At 48.5% G+C, this 20,633-nt stretch overlaps 1 protein-coding gene across 3 annotated transcripts; it reads right to left on the bottom strand.

The window, feature by feature from the left end:
* Positions 1 to 10,194: 10,194 nt before the first annotated feature.
* Positions 10,195 to 19,897, bottom strand: DNPEP (aspartyl aminopeptidase). Of its 3 annotated transcripts, none has more exons than XM_027120696.1 (15): positions 19,852 to 19,897; positions 19,157 to 19,250; positions 18,982 to 19,070; positions 18,773 to 18,886; positions 18,463 to 18,588; positions 18,115 to 18,245; positions 17,745 to 17,820; positions 17,526 to 17,633; positions 16,707 to 16,784; positions 15,638 to 15,721; positions 14,454 to 14,614; positions 14,019 to 14,058; positions 13,792 to 13,893; positions 10,701 to 10,868; positions 10,195 to 10,334 (listed from the first exon to the last, which is right to left on the bottom strand). In XM_027120696.1, the coding sequence occupies exons 1-15, from the start codon at positions 19,855 to 19,857 to the stop codon at positions 10,284 to 10,286; spliced, it is 1,428 nt and encodes a 475-aa protein (XP_026976497.1). In that variant the 5' UTR covers positions 19,858 to 19,897; the 3' UTR covers positions 10,195 to 10,283. The 3 variants fall into 3 exon arrangements, with proteins under 3 accessions (XP_026976497.1, XP_026976518.1, XP_026976508.1); XM_027120717.1 differs by lacking the exon at positions 19,852 to 19,897 and adding an exon at positions 19,664 to 19,814; XM_027120707.1 differs by lacking the exon at positions 19,852 to 19,897 and adding an exon at positions 19,714 to 19,732.
* Positions 19,898 to 20,633: the final 736 nt, after the last annotated feature.

Raw genomic sequence — 20,633 nt, 5'->3', positions numbered from 1 at the left:
ATACCCCTCTTTATCTCCAAGGATTAAAGGGCGGGGTGATATCATCCGTAATTGCACATCGGTAAACAGCACCTGGGAGTAGTGCTTGAGAAGCAAGGTCCGGTACTTGGTTACAGGTTAAGACAATGTGCTGGGCGCGGGGTGTGGGGCTTAGAGTGCGTAAGATTGCCCAGGGTCAAATCCAAGCACTTGCAGGCAGCTCTTTCACTTCTCCGTGCCCCAGTTCCTCAGCTCTAAAATAAGGATGACAATAGGACCTAGCTCCCAGTGATCTCAGAAGGATTAATTAGTTTAAAACCCGCAAAGCATTTAGAAATAGGACCGGTCTGACATAGTAAGCACTCAACTGACACTGGCCACTACTGTTCCTTGACTCGCCTTTCTGTCACTGTCTCCCCCTAGGAATTGATACGGTTTCTCTCTACAGTAATGTTCCTCTGTCAGTCATATTTTTTTTCTAGACCCCATGCCACTGCCGTTGTTCAAACCACCATCATCTTTTACCTGGTACTGAGATCGCATCTCATCTGGTTGCTTAGAGTAACTGACAACTTGAGGTGTGTCCCGGGAGTCTAGCATAGTGTCTGGTATACTGTAGGTGCTCAATGAATGCTTGTTGTTCCACTCTTGCCTCCTTTTTTTTTTTTTTTTTTTTGCAGTACGCGGGCCTCTCACCGCTGCGGCCTCTCCCGCCGCGGAGCACAGGCTCCGGACGCGCCGGCCCAGCGGCCACGGCCCACGGGCCCAGCCGCTCCGCGGCACGCGGGATCCTACCGCACCGGGGCACGAACCCGCGTCCCCCGCATCGGCAGGCAGACTCCCAGCCACTGCGCCACCAGGGAAGCCCTTGCCTCCTTTCTTAATAAACTTTCTAAAATACGACTTGAGACACATCACTCCCGTGTTTAATATTCCTCCGCTGCTTTCCTCTACATTTTCCAGTAAACACTAAACCCTGCAAGGCCCAGCAGGATCTAGGCTTACCTTCCCCTCCAGACATTTCCTTTCTCCTCTTCCTCTCTGTGTTCCAGCCACAACAGCCTCCTTTCCATTCTTTGACCACCTGAGCTCTTCTCACAGGTGACCTCTCCATCCTCCATCCTCTTTGTTTCAATATAAAGTCCACCTTCCCAGAGAAGCCTTTGAATTTTTCTTCTCCCTGTGATTCATTTCATGTCCTTTGACACTAATCACTATTTATAATGACTAATTCCTTTGTTTCCTTGTTGTTTTATTTATTTTTTCTTCTGTCTCTCCACTGGAGTGTGAGTCCCAAGAGGACAAAGGACATGTCTGTTTCATTGGCACACCATCAGTGTCTAGGTCTAGACCTGAATGCGCAATAATATTTGTTGAATAAATGAAAGAGACTTTGGGTCCAGAGAGCTGTATGAAACTTCTCTGCCTTGGTGTTCTCATCTGTTCAATGGGTACCTCATGAGGGTGACGGTGACCATGAATTGAAATGACCCTGTGAAAACAGTCTCATTTTATACGAATACATTGTAAGTCGAATTCTGCTTCACTTCAGCTTCAGCCTCCCTGGGATTCTCAGACCTCAGCCCAAGCCCCACGAGTGGGTGGATGGCCTTGAAACCCAGATGGGCAGGCCTGGTTTGGTAGAGAATCAGGAGCAGAACTCATGAGTCCTGCTTCATAGCTCATCAGGGAAAAGGGGTGAGAGACCCCAGCTTTTCCAGGGGAACAGAGGCTGCCTACCCTGGTGGGGAGAGGGGGCACTCTGAGTCAACCACACCAAAGCAGGACCAAAGCGGACCTCAGCCTTGGAGGCTCCCAGGAGCTTCCTGTCTGTGGGTCAGTTTGACTGGGAGGCAGTGAGAGAGGCCTGGGCCGCTGATACTGTGCCTCTTCTTGGATATCCTGGGGGGAGATACTATCATTGTGTTGAGGTCTGCAAGACCCAGACAACAGCCCTTTGTCAGGGAACAGGGTCTTCCCTCAAGGACATGATCACCCCTGGTGGAATCCCCTGGAAAAAGAAGCAGCTCCTCGGAGACGGATCAGAACTACGCGGGTATCTGGATGTTGAAGAAACCAAAGGCGCTTTAAGAGGGGCTTCTCAGGGCACGTGTGTGTTTATATGTATAAATGTGTATCATATGCATGGGTGTTTACATGTTTTTATGTATATAGAGGCTTGTGTGTATGTGGGAGGAGATATTTGTGTATGACTATATGTGTATGTGCCTGTATGTGTGTGCATATGTGTATGTGCAGTGTATTTGCATTCATTATTTATTGCTCTATTGATGCATAACAAATCACCTCAAAGTAGCTTACAACAATAAACATCTACCTCACACAGTTTCTGTGAACTGGGAATCTGAGAAAGGATTAGCTGGGTATTTCTGGCTCAGGGTCTCTCATGAAATTACAGTCAGGATGTCAGGGCTGTACTCATCTGAAGACCTGACCAGGGCTGGAAGATCCACTTCCAATGTGACTCACTCACCCTCCTCTTGGCAAGAGGCCTCAGTTCCTTGCCAAGACGGCCTCTCCATATGGCTGCCTGAGTGTCCTCACGACACAGCAGTTGGCTTCCTCCGGAAGGAGTGACTCAAGAGAGAGGGAACAGGCAGAAGCCACCCTGTTTTTATAACCTAGCCTCGGAAGTCAGATACTATCATTTCTGTCCCATTCTATTGGCCACACAGACCAATCCTGATATGCTGTGGGAGAAGACTACACAATGGCACGAATAACAGGAATGAAGGATCATTGGAAGATGGGTACCGCATGCAGTATATGCATGTGGGATTGTGTGTGGGGTTGTGTTTGTGCATGTATATATGTGTGTGTTTGTGTGTATATGTGGGTTTGTATGTCTATGTATATAAGTTTTGTGTGTATATGGATGGATGACTATGTTTGGATATGTTTTATGGTATGTATATTTATTTGTGTATGTGTGTGCCTATGAGTATACGTTGTGCATGTGGTTGTGTATGTGAAGTTGTGTATGTCTGTGTGTATATGTGTGTACCTGTGTATGTGTCATGTTCATGCATGTGTGTGAGGTATGTGTGTGTGTAGGTACATGAATGTGTGCGTGTGCATGTACATTTTTGTGTATGAATGTGTGCTCGTGTACACATGCAAGAGTAGAAATGTCCCCTCCATGGAGGAAAGCAGGAGCCAGGAGTAGGGACACTCAGGGGAGGAGTGCCTTTTATTACTGAGACAGTACATGGACCATAGGGATCTAGAGCCCGGAGAACAAGCTTTTGCTCACATCCAGAGTGTGCAGATTCACGGTCCTCTCTGCATTTGGCTCCCCTCTGTCAAGGCTTTCTTTTTGGTTCATTTTTGTTTGAACATTTCAGTCTTGCCTGAGCTGTGCCCTAAGGGAGCAAAGGAAGGGCTGTCTCTATTCCCTGGAAGCTGAGTTCAGTGGAGAGCAGCGCCTTCTGGGGGAAACCAAGGGAGAAGGGCCAGGGCAAGGAGATTTCCCTGAAGAGCCCAATTGACTGTCTCATCTGTTCTATGCCCAGGGCTGATCCTGAGCTTCTGGGGTTGATTAGGCAAGAAGGGGGCATTTCATGACTTCTAATAATGGAATCATATTAGAAGCAACTCCTCTCTTCTTTTAATTTAAAATGTTTCTGGTGCTAACTTTTGTGTTTAGAGGACTTTGTGCTATTTTCTTTTCCCCTCTTTAAAAAAGTATTTTTACCTTATGATTGTGAAAAGTAATACAGATAAAGTGGATAAAATATAAAGGTGCAGCTCAACAGATTATTAGAGCGTGAGCGACCATGTCATAATCTCCAGGTAACAGAACATTGTCAATACCCCAGAAACATCTCCTTGTCCCTTCCAGATTATAACCCTCCCTCTTCCGTCCTTACTCCCAAAGTTAATAATTGGTAGGGTTCCAATTTCATTTTTCCATATGGACATCCAATTTTCAAAGCACAATTTATTGAAAAGACCCATCTGAATTGCCACTTTTTATCACAAATCACGTATCAGATATTCAGTTGTCTCTACTGGTTTTATTGGTCAGTCTACTCTTGAACCAACAATATGCTGTCTTAATGACTACAGCTTTGCAAGAAGCTTTGATAACTGGTAAGGCAGCCATCTTCTTCAAAGATGTCTTAGCTATTTCCATATAGTATATTATATATATTGTAGAATCAGCTTGTCAACTCACACAGAAGAAGAAAAGCAAGGAGGAGGAGGAGAACCCATGACATTTTTATTAGGGTTGCAGTGAATCTGTATATCAATTTGGAGGATAACTTATATTTTTACAATATTGAGTTCCACATCCACAAATAACACACATCTTGCAAACGGTTTGGACCTTATTTAATTTTCTCTTTAGAGATCCTGCATATTTTTTATATTTATATGTAGATGCTTGATTTGTATGCTCTGTAGAAGTCATCCTTTGAAAATTCCATTTTATAGCCATTTACGGCTGGTATATAGAAATAGAATTGATTTTGTACATTGAGTTTTCAGCCAGCTATCTTGATAAGCTCTCTTATTAATTCAAATAATAGATCTTTTGGATTGTTCTATATAACACATCATATCGAAAGGAAGTTTACGCCTCCCTTTCCAGCCCTTCTACCTTTTATTCCTTTTCTCACTTTATTACCTCGTTAAGGACCTACAGTACCGTGTTGAATAGAAATAGAATAGCGGGCATCCTTGCCTTATCTCAAGAATTCTAACTTAATTTAGGTTTCCCCAGAAGCAGACCCTAGACAAGAATCTGAGGGCAAGGAGTTTATTTGGGAGGTGAAGGAGAACACTGGTAGGGGTGAAACGAGGAAGAGAGGGTGGCCGATAAATGGGGTGTGTTACCAGGCTTGATACTGCAGCGTAATCTTGTTGGAGAGACTCTGCAAGCCAGTGTAAACTACACACATCAGAGTTATCTCACCCAAGACATGTGAGAGCTGGGGTGTTCACACACAAAATCTTGCCAGTCACCGGTTAGAGCTGCTCTGGGGTAGAGAGCATCAGTTCCCAGCATTTCCAACTGCTGTGTGAGTGGGAAACTAGTCAAGCAGCAAGAGAAAGCCTGCGGGCAAAGAAGTGCTGATATTGGCAGTTGGAAGTGGGACCAAGTACACTGAAGTGGGAAAAGTGAGAAACACAGGTGGGTTACCCACAGTGTCTTCTATAAAAACCTTCAATATTTTATTTTACTCTGTTGTATTTTATTTTATTTTTTAATGTCCTGTCCTAGGGTTCCAAATGTCCTCTGTTTAATTCAACAGTTTATTATTACAAGTAATAGCTGCAGTCCCCATAGGATATCACCAGCTGCCTAGTTCCAAATCTCTCTATGCATCCTCCAAAAATCATGCAGTTCAACAGGAGAAAGAAGGAAATAAAAATACTCATTACTGGGATTTCCCTGGTGGTCCAGTGGGTAAGACTCTGTGCTCCCAATGCAGGGGACCTGGGTTCGATCCCTGGTTGGGGAACTAGATTGCACATGCATATGCATGCCACAACTAATAGTATGCGTGCTGCAACTAAAAAAAAAAAAAAAAAAAAAAAGGATCCCGTGTGCCACAAGAAGATCCCACATGCCTCCACTAAGACCTGGCACAACCTAAATAAACAAATATTTTTTTTAAAAAAACTCATTACTCATGCTTACAGCGTAATTAGGAGACAGAAAATACTACAGACTTTGGTGGTAAAGTGCTACCACCTGGTCTCTGCTGTTCTGAAATCCCGATATATCCACATCAACACTAGGGAGCTCCGTGCCGAAGCAGCCTTCCCTCCCCTCTCGTCAACCCTGCCTGCAAAGGACAGCTCACCACTGCCTTCCTCAGCCGGGGAGAGGCTTGGTAATTATGATACAACAGCATGTGTGCTTTATCACCAACACACTTAGCACTAACAAATATATACAACTGCAGGTACTTCGAAAAAAATCCACCATATCGGCAAACTACTAGCTAACTTAAGAGAAAAAAGGAGAAAGAACAAACACAAGAAAGAGAAGGAAGGGCTTCCCTGGTGGCGCAGTGGTTGAGAGTCCGCCTGCCGATGCAGGGGACACGGCTTCGTGCCCCGGTCTGGGAAGATCCCACATGCCGCGGAGCGGCTGGGCCCGTAAGCCATGGCCTCTGAGCCTGCGCGTCCGGAGCCTGTGCTCCGCAACAGGAGAGGCCAAAGCAGTGAGAGGCCCGCGTACCGCAAAAAAAAAAAAAAAAAAAAAAAAAAGAGAAGGAAGAGGAGGAGGAGGAAGAAAAAGAGAAAGAAAAAAGGGAGAAAAAATAGGGAGTGAGGAGAGAGAGAGAAGAGAGAAATTATAGGGAGAAATTATTAACCAGCGGGGGACAATGAATAATAACAGACTGCTTTAGAGAACTGTGCAAATAAATGTGAACACTGAGATAACATGACTAATTTCTAAAAACATAAAATTTACAAAAATTGATGCCATTAGAGGTAGAAAGCTTAAGTACACCAGTTTCCACACAACAAAAAGAGAAAGTTATGAAAGAACTTTTCCACAAAGCAGCATCAAGTCCATATGGTTTTGCAGAGGAAATCTACAAATTTTCAAAAGTCAGATAATCCTAATGCTATTTAAATTGTTCAAAGCATACATAAATAAATTAATAAAACCAGGAAAACTTACAAATTATTTTTATGAAGCAAGGGTCACATTAATACCTAAACCTGAAAACACACCAACAAACCCTGCAAATCAATCTTATTTATGAATATACATGCAAAAATCCCAAATAAAGTGAAATAAAATGTTGTCAAACACAATTAATGACCCATTAAAAAATAATATGAAGTGACCAAATGGGACTCGTTCTGGGAATAGAAGTATGGCTTGATATTATGAAAAATCATCAGCATAATTCTCTATGTTAATAGGTCTAAGAAGAAACAATCAGATGATTATGTACCAGACACAAAAAGCACATACTGCATGATTCCATTTATATAAAATTCCAAAAAATGCAAACTAATCTATGGTGACAGAAAGCAGATCACTGGTTGCCTGGAGCCCAGGGGTGGAGAGATTGATTGATTGCACAGGGAGTACAAGGAAACTTTTGGGGGGTGATGGAAATGTTCTACACCTTGATTGTAGACATGGTTTCTCAGGTGTACATATCTGTGAAAATTCATAGAATTGTATACTTTAAATGGGTGCAGTTTCTTGTATGTAAATTATACCTCAATAAAGTTGAAAAATATTTTAAAAATCAATAGCCTTTACTAGCTACACACTGGGGACAACATCTGTGATGCACATACTTAACAAAGGACTTGGATTCTGAATATATATGTACATACACAAACATTCAGAATATAAGTTCTGAGTGTGTGTATGTATATTCAATATATGAATCAGTAAGAATAGGATAAACAGTTCAATGTAAATTGGCAAAATATTTGAATAGCAACTTCACAGGAGGACATCCAAATAGCCAATAAGCTCATGAAAAAGTGCTCAATATTACTTATCACAAAAATGCAAATTAAAATCCAATGAATAGTCTTCTCACCTCACACTGGTCAGAATGGCCATCATCAAAAAATCTACAAACAGTAAATGCTGAGAGGGTGTGGAGAAAAGGGAACCCTCTTGCACTGTTGGTGGGAATGTAAATTGATACAGCCACTATGGAGAACAGTATGGAGGTTCCTTAAAAAACTAAAAATAGAACTACCATATGACCCAGCAATCCCACTACTGGGTATATATCCTGAGAAAACCATAACTCAAAAAGACACATGTACCACAATGTTCATTGCAGCACTATTTACAATAGCCAGGACATGGAAGCAACCTAAGTGTCCATCAACAGATGAATGGATAAAGAAGATGTGGCACATATATACAATGGAATATTACTCAGCCATAAAAAGAAATGAAATTGAGTTATTTGTAGTGAGATGGATGGACCTAGAGTCTGTCATACAGAGTGAAGTTAAGTCAGACAGAGAAAAACAAATACTGTATGCTAACACATATATATGGAATACTAAAAAAAAAAATGGTTCTGAAGAACCTAGGGGCAGGACAGGAATAAAGATGCAGACGTAGAGAATGGACTTGAGGACACGGGGAGGGGGAAGGGTAAGCTGGGAAGGAGTGAAAGAGTAGCACTGACATATATACACTACCAAATGTAAAACAGATAGTTAGTGGAAAGCAGCTGCATAGCACAGGGAGATCAGCTCGGTGCTTTGTGACTACCTAGAGGGGTGGGATAGGGAGGGTGGGAGGGAGGTGCAAGAGGGAGGGGACATGGGGATATATGTTTACATATAACTAATTCACTTTGTTATACAGCAGAAACTAACACAAAATTGTAAAGCAATTATACTCCAATAAAGATGTTAAAAAAAACCCAATGAGTTACCACTACACACCCAACAGAATGGCTAAAATTAAAGAGACCGACAATACCAAGTGTGGGTGAGGGTGTAGAGCAACTGGAACTCTCATACATTTCTGGTGGGTGTGTAAAATGGCATAGCCACTTTGTAAAATTGTTTGGCAGTTTCTCATAAAAACAAGCATGCATCTACCCTATAACCCACCAATTCTACTCCTAGGTATATATCCAAGAGTAATGAGTATTTGTCCACAAATATATAAGAATGTGCATAAGAGCTTTCTTCATCATAGCCAAACAGTGGAAGCAACCCAAACACCATCAGTAAGAGAATGGATAAGGAAACCATGGTATATAAAGGAATAATATTCAGCAATGAAATGAAAAAAAAAAAACTATTTCCACATGCAAGCACATAGATAAATCTCAAAAACACTATGTTGATCAAAAGAAGCCAGACAAGTTGGAAAAAAAAAAAAAAAGGAATCCGAGAATCTGGACCAAAAAAGAGTATATATGGTTCCATATGTAAAATTTGTGGAATGCAAAAACAGACAAATCTATAGCAATGTTTTGTCAACCTTCTGTATCCTTTTGTTTTAGGTGTGTCTCTTGTAAACAGCTATAGTTTTTTATCGAGTCTGACAATCTTTGTATTTTAACTAAAATAGTCCACTTATTTTTCAAGTAACAACTTTGAGATATAATTAGTCCACTTATTAATGTTATAACTAGAGATATTTGGGTTTCAGTCTACCACCTTAAGTGATTTCAATTGCTTCACCTCTTCTTTTTTTTCTCATTTCTCCTTCTTTTAGATTGAATTTTTAAAATTTGTTCCCACATTTTTACTATAAGAATGTTCAAACAGGGCTTCCCTGGTGGCACAGTGGTTGAGAGTCTGCCTGCCGATGCAGGGGACAGGGGTTCATGACCCGGTCCGGAAGGATCCCACATGCCGCGGAGCGGCTGGGCCCGTGGGCCATGGCCACTGAGCCTGTGCGTCCAGAGCCTGTGCTCCGCAATGGGAGAGGCCACAGCAGTGAGGGGCCCACGTACCGTAAAAAAAAAAAATTGTGCTAACTGGTGTCTTTCCAAATTTTTGGATACCAACATGAAAATTAATTTTTATATAAATATGACCATTTAAGTTTTTAAAAACAATATGATGCATAAAACAATAATATTGCTTGTGGGATTTAAAATATATATGATTAAACTGTATGACCACAATAGCACAAAACTCAGGAGAGATAACCTGGTTAAAGTGTGCTAAGTTTCTTGTAATGTCCAGGAAGAGAGTGAAGGAATCAATTAATACTATCCATTGACTTTTCCTATTTTGATTTTTTTCAGTGATAATTGTTTCTTGGTCATTGATAACATAAGTAACACCAGTGGCTGCTAAGTGAAGTGGATGATGCAGGGCGATGCTGAAGCCCGGACTGTGTCCTTCTTTTGGCAGCGCCTGGGAAAGATGGGGAGGGACTGGGGGATGGAAACAGCCTGGGCTGCCCAGGGAGGCTCTGGGGGCATCTAATGTTGAGCACCCAGACCTCAGAGGGCTGAGCTGGGCTCCTGAACTACTCTGGGATGGGAAGGACTGGGGATGGCAGAAGTGACCTTCCCATAGTGAACCTACCATCTCCACCCACTCAGGCATGAGCTTAAAAAAGAGAAAAGAGATTTGAAATCCGGCCTCCATCAGCTCCCAGGATTTGCAGGCTCCTCTACCTGCACCCCAGCTGCCTGGTCTGTTCTGGTTCCAGAGGTTTAAGCCGGCTGAACGCCCACGCCTCCAATCTCCAAAGAAGCACAACAGAATGAGTTTGAGTGAAAAATCCACTTTAATAATCCAGCTTCAGCTCAGCTGAGAACTTCCCATCTCAAGGGCAAGAGAAGTCTTTCCAAGAGGCCTCAATCCACTAGGAGGTTACGGCTCAGAGAAGGGAAAAGCTCAAAGAAGCCCTAAAATAGAAGGTAACATGGAATTTGAGATTAGTGGAGACCAGATGGGGGTGCCTCACTGCTCACCGTCCACCAACATGGCCCCAGCTAGAGAGGAAGGCATAGCTGCCTCACGCACACTTGACAACTGCCCCAGGCTTCCCATCCCTGATCCCCTCTCTGACATTTCATTATCCTCTGGGGGCTGATCAGGGCCCCTGTGCCTTGAGAAGAATGGGGACCCTTCTTTTCCTACATGGTAGCACCAAGACAACCAGCCCCATGACGTAGGCCAGCCACTCAGTGACGGTGACGTTGCCCCAGCAACCAATCCAGGCACTAGATGGGGGAGGAGCCCAGTTGCTCCTCGGGTGGGGTGGGAGTCACCTTGAAGAGAGTGAGGGTCTGGAGTACTCCTGTGGTACAGGCTGTCTCCCGGATGGAGTGCATGGCCAGTTGGGGGCTGCCTAAATCCAGCACCCGCAGCCCCAGTCGAGAAGCCAAGATAGGTCCAATGGTGGTTCCGCAGGGAGAGTCATTCCGGACCATGAGATCCTGGGGAGGGGAGGAGAGGTTCATGAGCAACATGAGGTGTGTGTTTATTAAGGCCCAGGAGGAAGTCACCTTAGAACTGCAGGGCTGCAAGGGGTCTGGTACATCGTCCACTTCGACCAGCTCGGAGGGTGAATGTGACCAGCACAAAATCACAAAGCCAACACTAAACGGCAGGCCCAAAGGACAGTAGATTCTGAACTGGTCCCATTCTCTGCATCTGCATTACCACCACCCTAGTCCAGCTACCATCACATTGCCTCCCATGTAATCCATTCCCCACATGGTGGGCAGAGGGATTTGAAAAATATGTGTATCCTGTATGTCACCTTGTTCCTTAACATGCACCCCTCCCTACCCACACACAAAGAAAAATCACTCAACAATCTTAGTGGTTTTAAAAATATGGCTATTGGCATTTTTAAACTATTTTATTTGTATTCTGGTAAAAAAGTAAATAAGAAAATCATAATATGATGTTAGACATCAAGATTTTCCACATAAGGGAAAAGAGAATTACAAAACCAAATAGAGTAATAACTATTCTTTCTTAAAAAATGAGAATCACAGTATTAACTCACCTTTTTAAAAATACATATATTTTTTCCTAGCCATGTCCATAGAAATGGCTCCAAAGCATTTCCCCGCCCCCAATAACAATGAACACTCATGGTGCCAGACTTTGGTCTCTAACATCAGTGTCCATCAAAAGCTACCAAGTCTGGGGAGAGAAATGAACAAGATGAGCCTGCGATTTCTTATTGTGCCAGAAAGCAAGACAACTTTCCAGAGTCATGACAAAGACCACAGGAGTTATGCTGAAAGGGCTCCCACTGGTCAAAGTCATGATAATTGGAGCATGAAATAACATGATTACAGTGGACCAGGTTCACACTGAACCAACGAAACTGAACCACTGAAAATCTATGATTCTACGTAATGATCATCAAAAAAGGAAAAGAAAAGAAAAAATCCTCGTGTTTGCCAGCATTTGAGGCAGGCATTAAAACACCTCACCTTGAAAAGTGGTTATTTAAGGGAAAGAATAACATTTGTCCAGTCTTTCCAGGAGGAAGCATACTTTACAATAACCAAATGGCCCTCTCGATGGGGGAAAGTTCTACTTCACAGAAGAATGACAGCTAATAAACGTAAAAGGAATAAAAGAATGGGGGGGGAATTTTTCAGTAAACTCTAATGAAATTATGGATTTAGGCAAAGATTATCAATTGGTGTTAAACCCAGACACCTTTCTGGTTGATGGGGAACTCATCACTTGCACAGGTTTACTATCCAATCAAAAGAGGAAAACCTCCAGATGGTGGAGGGATTTGGGGGGCACGCCCCCAAATCCAGTGATCAATCTTATTATCGCTAAGAGTGAATCACCAGATAATATGTGGATGACACAACAGGAAGAACACACCAGTCACGATGTCTTCTGAACAAAAATGTTTAACTTGAATCCACCGACCCTTTAGATATGAATTTTAGATTATAGGAGATACAGGGGCTAGAGGCACAAGCTCAATGATGCCAAGAGGAAGCAAATCCAGGAAGGAAATTATAAGGGAAGACCAGCCTGGTTTCTTCAACAAGTCAATGTTACTTAAAGAAAAAGAGAAAAAGAAAAAGGAGGCGGTGCAGCTGTGCTAGATTAGCAACCAGATATAACTTGTGGTCCTGAACTGGAAACTAAAGTGGGACAAACAACTGTAAAGAAAGTTTTGGGGAAAACTGGGGAGAATTGAAAATGATCTGTACATTAAATGAGATATATATTTACTGAAACAAAAATTCACTGAAATGGAAACGTGGAGAATACTAAGTGAAAAAATAAAGCAAAAGATATATCTAAAATGATTTCATTTTTTAAAAAACGTGTGTTAAGTATATACATAGAAAAGAATCTGGAAGAATATACACAGATCTCTGGGGATTGTTTTATTTTCTCATTTCCACTTATATTTTCTAAAGTATACATGTCCTGCTTCTGCTGTAAGCCATTAAAGAAAAATCCCCTAACATCTTCCTACTGCCTTAGAAGAAAATCCAAACACCTTTCCACAGCCTAGAAGGCCCTGCATGACTGGCCTGGGCAGGCTTCTCCCCCGTCTCCCTGCTGTTCTCACCCTGGCTCCACCACTCTGGCTCTGGCTCCCCCTCGTAGACCAAGCTCACTCCTGCGCCCCTGGGAGCTTCTGCCCTTGTTCCCTCTGGCAGGGATGCTATTCACTTCTAGCTGCCTTGTTCTCAATACTTAGGTCTCAGCTCAAGTGTCACCTCCTCAGAGAGGCCTTCCTGAGAATGGAACGACTCAGCTCTACAAGGGGGGCGTGGCCCCGTGCAGCAGAGAGAGCCCTAGGCTGGGGATCATTGCAGGGTCCTAGTCCTGACGCACCAGGACCCGCCTGCTATGTTTGTCACTGGAGCACCTGAGCCCCAGTCCCTGATATATGTATTATCCTAACACATGTATTATATATTGCTTATCTCCCTATCTTGTTCTCTTCGACTAGATGTGCCATTGACGATGAGTTCCAGGTTTCTCGGCCCTGAACTTCTCTAATGGAAGCTGCCAAGGTGTGTAAGAGAGACACAGAGGAGCTGGGGGTGCTGGGTAGGGAAGAGGCAGGACTAACCCACTATGTGCCATGAGCACACTGTACCTTGAATTCCATTTTACAGGTATGAAAACTGGAAATCAAGGCGTATTAGGAGATGAGCCCAAGGTCACAGACCAGCACCATGGCAGAACCAGCACTGATCCCAGCTCTGCCTACATCCAAACTCCCATGCTCCTCACTCTACTGGGACACCCACCCCCCACTAAAGACTATCTACAAGGCTTCCCTCATTGGGGAGCCATCTGCTTGTGCCCCCCCACTCCCTCCATCACCCCTTCCCAGGTAGGGCCCACCCTCACCTGCAGGGGCACCCCGACAATGCTGGCCACCTCTCGGATCAGGGCCTCTGAAACCGCATTTGAGGCGTAGCGTTGCTTGCTGTTCACCTTGATCACAGGGCCCTGGGGAGAGCAAAACCAGGAGTCGAGAGTGAGGCAGAGATGGGTGAGAGGCCCAGAGGGAACAAGATTAGGGCCTGGAACCAGCCAGGCCTCCAAGTCCCCAAGGAGAAGCAGGAGCCCCTCACCTTGTGGAATAAGGGCCGGTGGTTCTCCTCATGCTTGTCCCTGTAAGAGACAGAGAAGGGACGGGGATGGCAAACAGGAGCTGGGCCTGTCAACACCCACCACTCTCCCATAGCAGACATCACTAATGGATCACAGCATTCTTTCCCACCCAGCCTGGCAGGACCTGAGAATCACGCTAAACACAGTGCTCCAGGCAGCCTCCAGCTACAGATGGAGATAGATTTGCAGATAGAACCTATTTGGATTGGTTAGGCACCCATGACTTTGACCCAGCTGAACCTTGGAGCAGTCAAAATGAAGTCCCCTCTGAACGTCCTGGCAGAACGAGGAGGAAGGGGAAGGGGAGAGGCCCAGGCCCAGGGCTGAGCCTGAAGGCAGGTCACGCTCGGGTCTCCAGCTGTGTGAGGACTGCGTGCCTGGCACGGGAGACTCACAGGTAGTTGGGGTGCACAGCGTGGGCCATGTCTGCGCTGATCATGTAGGACTTGGGGATGGCTTCCTCAAAGGCCGTCAGGCGCTGGGGCGAGGCCGAGATCCGCCGCAGCACCAGCTCCGTCAGCAGTGACTGTGCACCCTGGGCACTCTCCGACCCCACCTGGTGATAGCAGAGGCCTGGCTCTAGGGGTCCGGGCTCGGGGGCTGGAGCTGGAGGCCAGGCAGAGGGGCCCACTACCCAGACTGGCCCAGGACCCCACTGAGTCAGTGGGTGGGGAATGTGGGCTGTTATCAGCACCTTCCCAACCCTGTGCCACCAAAAAGCTGATGGTGAGCTGGGGCCAAACTGATCCTTGGCCACCTCCGGGGCAGAACCAGCACTTTCCAGTCTACTTCCCTTCTTGGTTCCCTTCCTTCTGCCCTGACCCTCACATCTGGGGCTTAGCACGGTGCCCCACCTAACTGGTCAATCTTCTTTCATGCATGTGACAGAGGCTGCTAACTGTCCACGATCCCTTCTATAACAGAACACCCGAGCTGTAGCTGAGCATCGGACCGTCCAGCTAGAGATGACATTCCCAGCTTCCCTTGCAGCTAAACATGGCTATGCCAAGTTCCAGGGAAAGCAGGCAGTGATGAATGCCACCCATGGGTCATGCCCTTAAAAGGATGGGTGGACACTGTCCCTTTGCCCTTTTCTTCCTTCCTAACTCAGTACAGACATGGTAGCAGAAGCTGGACAGCCACCCTGGACCCTGAGATGGACACCATGTGTTTGGGGTGGCAGAGACCTGTCCTGAACTGCTAACTCTGACCTGTGTGGTTACCTGGAGAGAACTGTGCGGCTGTGTGGGCTCTTCCATGGCGTCTAAGCCTGCACCCTAACCCAAGCACACAAGGAGAGGACCCAGCCTGGGCTAAGTCCTGGGGCCACCAGGGTGAAAGGGCAGAGTCCCTGTCCTCGAGTAGCTCACCACACGGCACACAGAGAGATGTGAGAGGTGTGGTCACGCTAAGAGCAGATACGTGCTGATCCAAGGGGACACCGAGCGCTGAGGAAGCACAGGCAGCATCCCACCTGTCTTTGCAGCCTCCAGTACAGCCCTGGCTCGCCGCGGCTGCTGGACACGGCTGGCTATAGAAGACTCTCCAGAGGAGACCCTCCCCAGACCCCCTCACGTACCTCTTCGTTGTCGTACAGGGCAATCATGCGCACGTGAGGATCCGCGGCCAGGGAGGCAGGGGCTGCGCAGGAATCGATCAAGGCCTAGTTTGGGGAGAGAACCAGAGCATCATCCTCCCCACTCCTCCTTCCATAACTCAGCCCACCAGCACCTCGGGGGTTCACACTCGCCTGCCGGCTTCCCACCGTCATGGCTGGAGTGAAGCGGGCTCAGCCTGTCACTGGCCTGCATCTTGCAGGGCGCTGCGTGGTGAGAAGACATGCAGGGCCCTTTACAATGGGATGGAGAAACCCCTCTCTGAGTGTTCTCCCCCACGCAAAGGCAGGAGGATGTGTAAGACGGAGGGGAAGGGCTGAGAATCCTGGCAAGTCAGAAGGACCACACAGATCGTGTCAACTAATCGGCCTCAGTGAAGAGACTGAGGTCCAAAGAGGAGACTGTGACTCCGTGAAGGTGACACGAATGGCTGGCTGGCTGCACAAGTGGACATGGGTCCCACGTCTGGCTCTGGTCTCAATTACAGCCCACAGTGTGTCTCCAGGAACAGGATGGGGCACAAAGGAGAGTATGAAAAGGACAGAGGGAGGAACAGGGATGAGACGTGAGAAAGAGAGGGCAGTAACCAGGGTAGAAAGATGGTAGGGAATGTCAAGGTGACCAGGAGGAAGAGAGACCACACCACTGAGATCGCAAGGTTCAAAGACGGCTGGATGGGCTTAAGCCAGGGCTTGGCGGGGAAGGCGAGCAGGGAGCAGAGACAGAAGGATGATATTGCCATGTGGGATTCAAGAGCCTTTCCTATGAAGCAAAGATTAGCTTAAAGGAGAAGCAACAGGAGTAGGCTTAGGACAAGACACTGTGATGCCCTAAACAACCTCTCAGCCTTCCCTCTATCTCAGCCCCTGGCCCCAGGCCAGTGCAAGGATGGGGCCAAGAGGAGCGATGCTGACGCTGCAGCGTTTAGGCCCCTCCCCATGGCCCACCCTGCACCAGGGGCCTTCCTATGACCCATAGGGCTTGAGGCGGTCCCCCCGCCCCAGTGCTCCTGGGGGTGCCCCGGCTCCTCACCTGCAGGGCACAGAAGCAGCTGTGCAGATTATCCAGCCGAGGGGCAAAGATGAACTCCTCATAGGCACCACCCAGGACCTAGAAAGACAGGACAGCCATCCTGACCTTCATCCCCTCCGCCGGACTCACCCTCTTCTCCCAGCCCCAAAGGGCCTGTACTCGAGCGAGTCTCCTTGGTTCCTTGTGCAACCTCTCCCAGCCCCTGGCCTAGACCAAGCATTAGGAGCCCGCTGTGCAGAGCTGAGCAGAGAATGGAGAAGCGCCGGGCTGGAGCTGAGGGATGGGAGGGTGGAGGCCCGTAGTTCGTGACCAGTTCCTGTGGGACAGGAAAAGGGAGGGACTGAACAAGAAAAGAAGACGGAAAACCAAGGAAATAAACAGAGGAGACCAGATGAGAAACAGAAGCAGCGTATGTTCAAACAAGGCCGAGCGTCCAAAGACACAGCAATCTCCTACTGTTGGCAACTGGGAGAGACACAAGGACCGGCTCCAGGAAGAGGAGGGCCACATCCAGGCCTCTTGTCCTCAGAGGTCTGGAACCAGCACAGGTCAAAGTGGACAGGGACCCCTGTAGCAGAAACTCCTGGGGAATCTGTGGAACGCTGATGCCCAAACCTCACTCTACAGTCAAGTAGGTAAGTCTGAAGTGGGAAACCTGCCCTTTTTGAGACCCGCTGCCCTGGAAGCAGAGCGGGGTGGTGTCTACTGGGAAAACAGGGGTGAGAGTAATTGGGGGACTGGCAGAGGCGACGAGCGCTTGAGGGGACATGCTGGGATCCCAGAGGTCCCCACCCACGAGTTCCTGCAGCTGCTCCTCACCGCAGGCTGAGTGTCCGCAAGACACAGCTCCATCTCCAAGATGTCCTCGGGGCTCAGCCCCAGATGGGCACAGAGGAGGGACATGAGCACTGAGTGGTGCCGGTCATCCTGCAGGGCAGAAGGATGCTGGGAGGAGGGTCCGCTCCCCCCTCTCTCCCCTTCTCAGAGGCCAGTCTCTTCCCCCCTGCTCACCCCTTCCCATGGGCAGGAGGCTCTTACTACAGCACTGAGAGGGCCTGGCTCAGGAGTCCCCTTCTCCAGCTCTTCCTGGACGGCTGTAGCAAGAATGGGAACCCTGTGGGGAGACATGGAGGGGGTGTGTGTGGGGAGGACCGGAGGACACAGCAGGGCAGGACACTCCTGGGCTCAGGCATCCCCTGATGGGGAACTGCCCTGGTCCTTCAATTCCCAGCTCGCTCCCCATATGGCAGGGCTGTGAGGGCCCTTGGACATCAGCTGGGTCCCAAGAGTAGAGCCTGACAGTGGCCACCGTTAGGTAGTGGTCTCCCAGGCCCCAGCGGGGCCCCTTCCATCACCTGGTGCCACACCCTACCCCTCCCAGTCACCACAGCCTCCACTCCAGTCTCACAAGTGCATCTCCATGTTGGGGCCAAAGTTCTCATTGACATTTCGCTGCAGATGGATGGCCAGGTGCGGGATGCGAAGAATGGGCTGGTCCACGTGCACCAGCCGCTGCTCCAGCCGGCCTGAGGTAGGGCACTGTGGCCAAACAGGCGGGTCAGCCCAGGGTGCCCTCCCCCAATTGCGGCTGGTTAAATCCCCCACTTCACCCAGACTAACCAAGGTGGTCCTCTGACCTGGACTGCCCCTACCCCCCTTTCCCGGGGTGCTCTCCACAGGTTCCCTGAAGGAAAGTGACAGTTAATCTTCAGGCAGCTGAAGCTCAGAGCCTCCCAGATCCAACCCCAGTTCCCACCTTGACAATGACACGTCCAGCCAAGGTCAGGTCACGGTCAAACCAGGTGCTCCAGATTCCACCACCATAGGTCTCCACACCAACCTGCTGGAAGCCCACCTGGCTGCGGCGAGACCGCCGTTTCACCTGGGTGGGATGATGGGGAATAAGAATTCAGCGAAGGCCACCCGACACGATTTGGAGATGAGACAGACAACTGACAAGCTAAGTGACAGAGAAGGGCCCCAAGTGTGGAGGAGGGGGGTGACAAGTCTTCCTCCCTGCTCACCCCCTGATGCCTCCCCTCCCCAGCACAGCCCCAGTTCCTTACCCGGAGGCAGGGGCTGTCCGTGTGGGCCCCAATGAGGCTGAAACCGTTGCCAGGAACATACTGGCCACCCACAGCAAATGCGATGATGGTAGAGGAGTTCCTGGTCAGGAAGTACTGGGGTGGCGGTTTTGAGTTGGATTAGCCAGCCAGCTGGCGCAGGACTTCGAGCCCCAGCCTAGGTTCCTGCTACTCCCACCCCACCCTGGTACCTTGCTCTCGGGCTTGATATCCCAGCTCTCCGTCTCCTTGAGTTCATGGAAGCCAGCCTGGAGGAGGCGGTTGCGGCACTCGGCCACAGCTGTAGGGAAAGAAGCCTCTCACAGCGATGGAAGCCGGTAGGAGGCACACCGGCCACCACCTGCCTCGGCTGCCCTGGTCACTCACCGTGGAAAGGAGAGGGGCTCCGGTTCACGAACTTGATAAGTTCCCGGGCCGCTGCTTGCACCGCCTCCTTGCGGGCCCTGCCGCTCATGGCCACCTAGCGGAGGGGGCGCTCAGATTCCTACGAGGTCTAGGACCCCTGATCTATCTAAGCTTCGGGAACTCTCCCAGCCAACCCCCACGAAGTGACCGCTCCAAGGCTCAGACCTCTGCTTCCGCCCCTTTCCTCACCGAGGGACGCAGATGCCGGGCCTCCAGCCAACCAACCAACCCCCAAAGTACCACAACCCGCGCTGCGCTCCCCGCCCAGCTCGTCCCGGACGGCGCGCCCCCGAATCCGAGCTTCAGCCCAGCCCCCCCAAGTCCCGCCCCAAGTGCCCGACCGGCTGGAAACCCCGGTCAGTTCCCAAACTCCGAGCTCGCAATCGGGCCCCTAACTCTGGGCCGGCCTGTACCGAGCGCGCGATCCCATCCAAGAACCAAAGCCCTGTTCTCTAGGGAACACCCCACCTCGGTGTCTCGCAGGCCACCCTTTAACAACCCCAGGAAGGTAAGGTCACCCGGGGCCGGACTTTCGGTTTCGTTTAGGGTCGGGCGGAACCCCCACGTCAGCAAGCGCGCTTCTGAGCTTGGGCCCGAGCATGCGCCTGGTCGGGTCTGCGATCGAAGTTCGTGCGGGGCGAGCGGTGGCCACCTACCTGCATGGCCTTACGCGTGGGCCTGAGTCCGCTCGCACGGCCCGCCCCCACTCCCGCTGCCCTCCCCGTCCCGCCCCGCCCCCGCCGCTCGCCCCGCCCGCCCCGCCCTCTCCACGGTGGTAGCGGGCGCCCTCTGCCGACCGGGAGGTGCTAGGACAGCCGGGAACCGCCAGCCCCCGCCCCTCCCCCGGGTCAGGGAGTCCAGGTAAAAAAGTCCCTGCTAGCTCACCTGGGCCGAAGGGTGCTGTACAAAGTGCTCTCTCTCTCCACAGGCACCCTGGTGATAATAAAAGCAACGTGGCTAATGTTCATGGAGGGTTCACAATAAGCTTTATGATAAAGCTTAATGTGCTAGCTTAATCTTCACCACTGCCCTATCAACTTTATATCTTTACTGTCCCCATTTTATACGTGACCAAACCGAAATATAGAGACGAGTAACCTGTCCAAGGTGGTAAGTGGCAGAGGTGGGGTTTGGACTCAATTAATTTGATTCCCGGGGCCTGGAATAACCCATTTTCAGACCTTCACTGGGCTTTTTTCTTGGTAAACGTTACGTTACATGGGAGGTCCCTAAGCAACAGAGAAATTAATGGCTTGTCCAAGATCACATAGCTGTTTGGATACATCTGGAATTTGACTCTGACATCTGTACTCTTTGCCCTTCTTAAAACGACAGAAAAAGACAAACTCCATATGTTCTTGGAGGCAATTCCCATATTCCTGTGTCAAGAGTGGTAAGTAGCAATTTAAAAAACCCAGGCAGGGACTTCCCTGGTGGC

This window comes from Aethalodelphis obliquidens, unplaced genomic scaffold (genome assembly GCF_003676395.1).
Source record: "Aethalodelphis obliquidens isolate GAN/ISIS:26980383/991018 unplaced genomic scaffold, ASM367639v1 scaffold2, whole genome shotgun sequence".
NCBI lineage: Eukaryota > Metazoa > Chordata > Mammalia > Artiodactyla > Delphinidae > Aethalodelphis > Aethalodelphis obliquidens.
The sequence above is the reverse complement of the archived record's forward strand: the minus strand, read 5'-3'. Positions and strand labels throughout refer to the sequence as shown.

What these genes read in the sequence shown, in the direction of transcription:
- DNPEP (XM_027120696.1), bottom strand. An exon ending in GCTGCTTCTGTGCCCTGCAG is followed by an intron (nt 15,722 to 16,706) that starts GTGAGGAGCCGG and finishes TCCCCAAACTAG; the next exon opens with GCCTTGATCGATTCCTGCGC. An exon ending in ACCGGCCCTTATTCCACAAG is followed by an intron (nt 13,894 to 14,018) that starts GTGAGGGGCTCC and finishes TGCTCTCCCCAG; the next exon opens with GGCCCTGTGATCAAGGTGAA.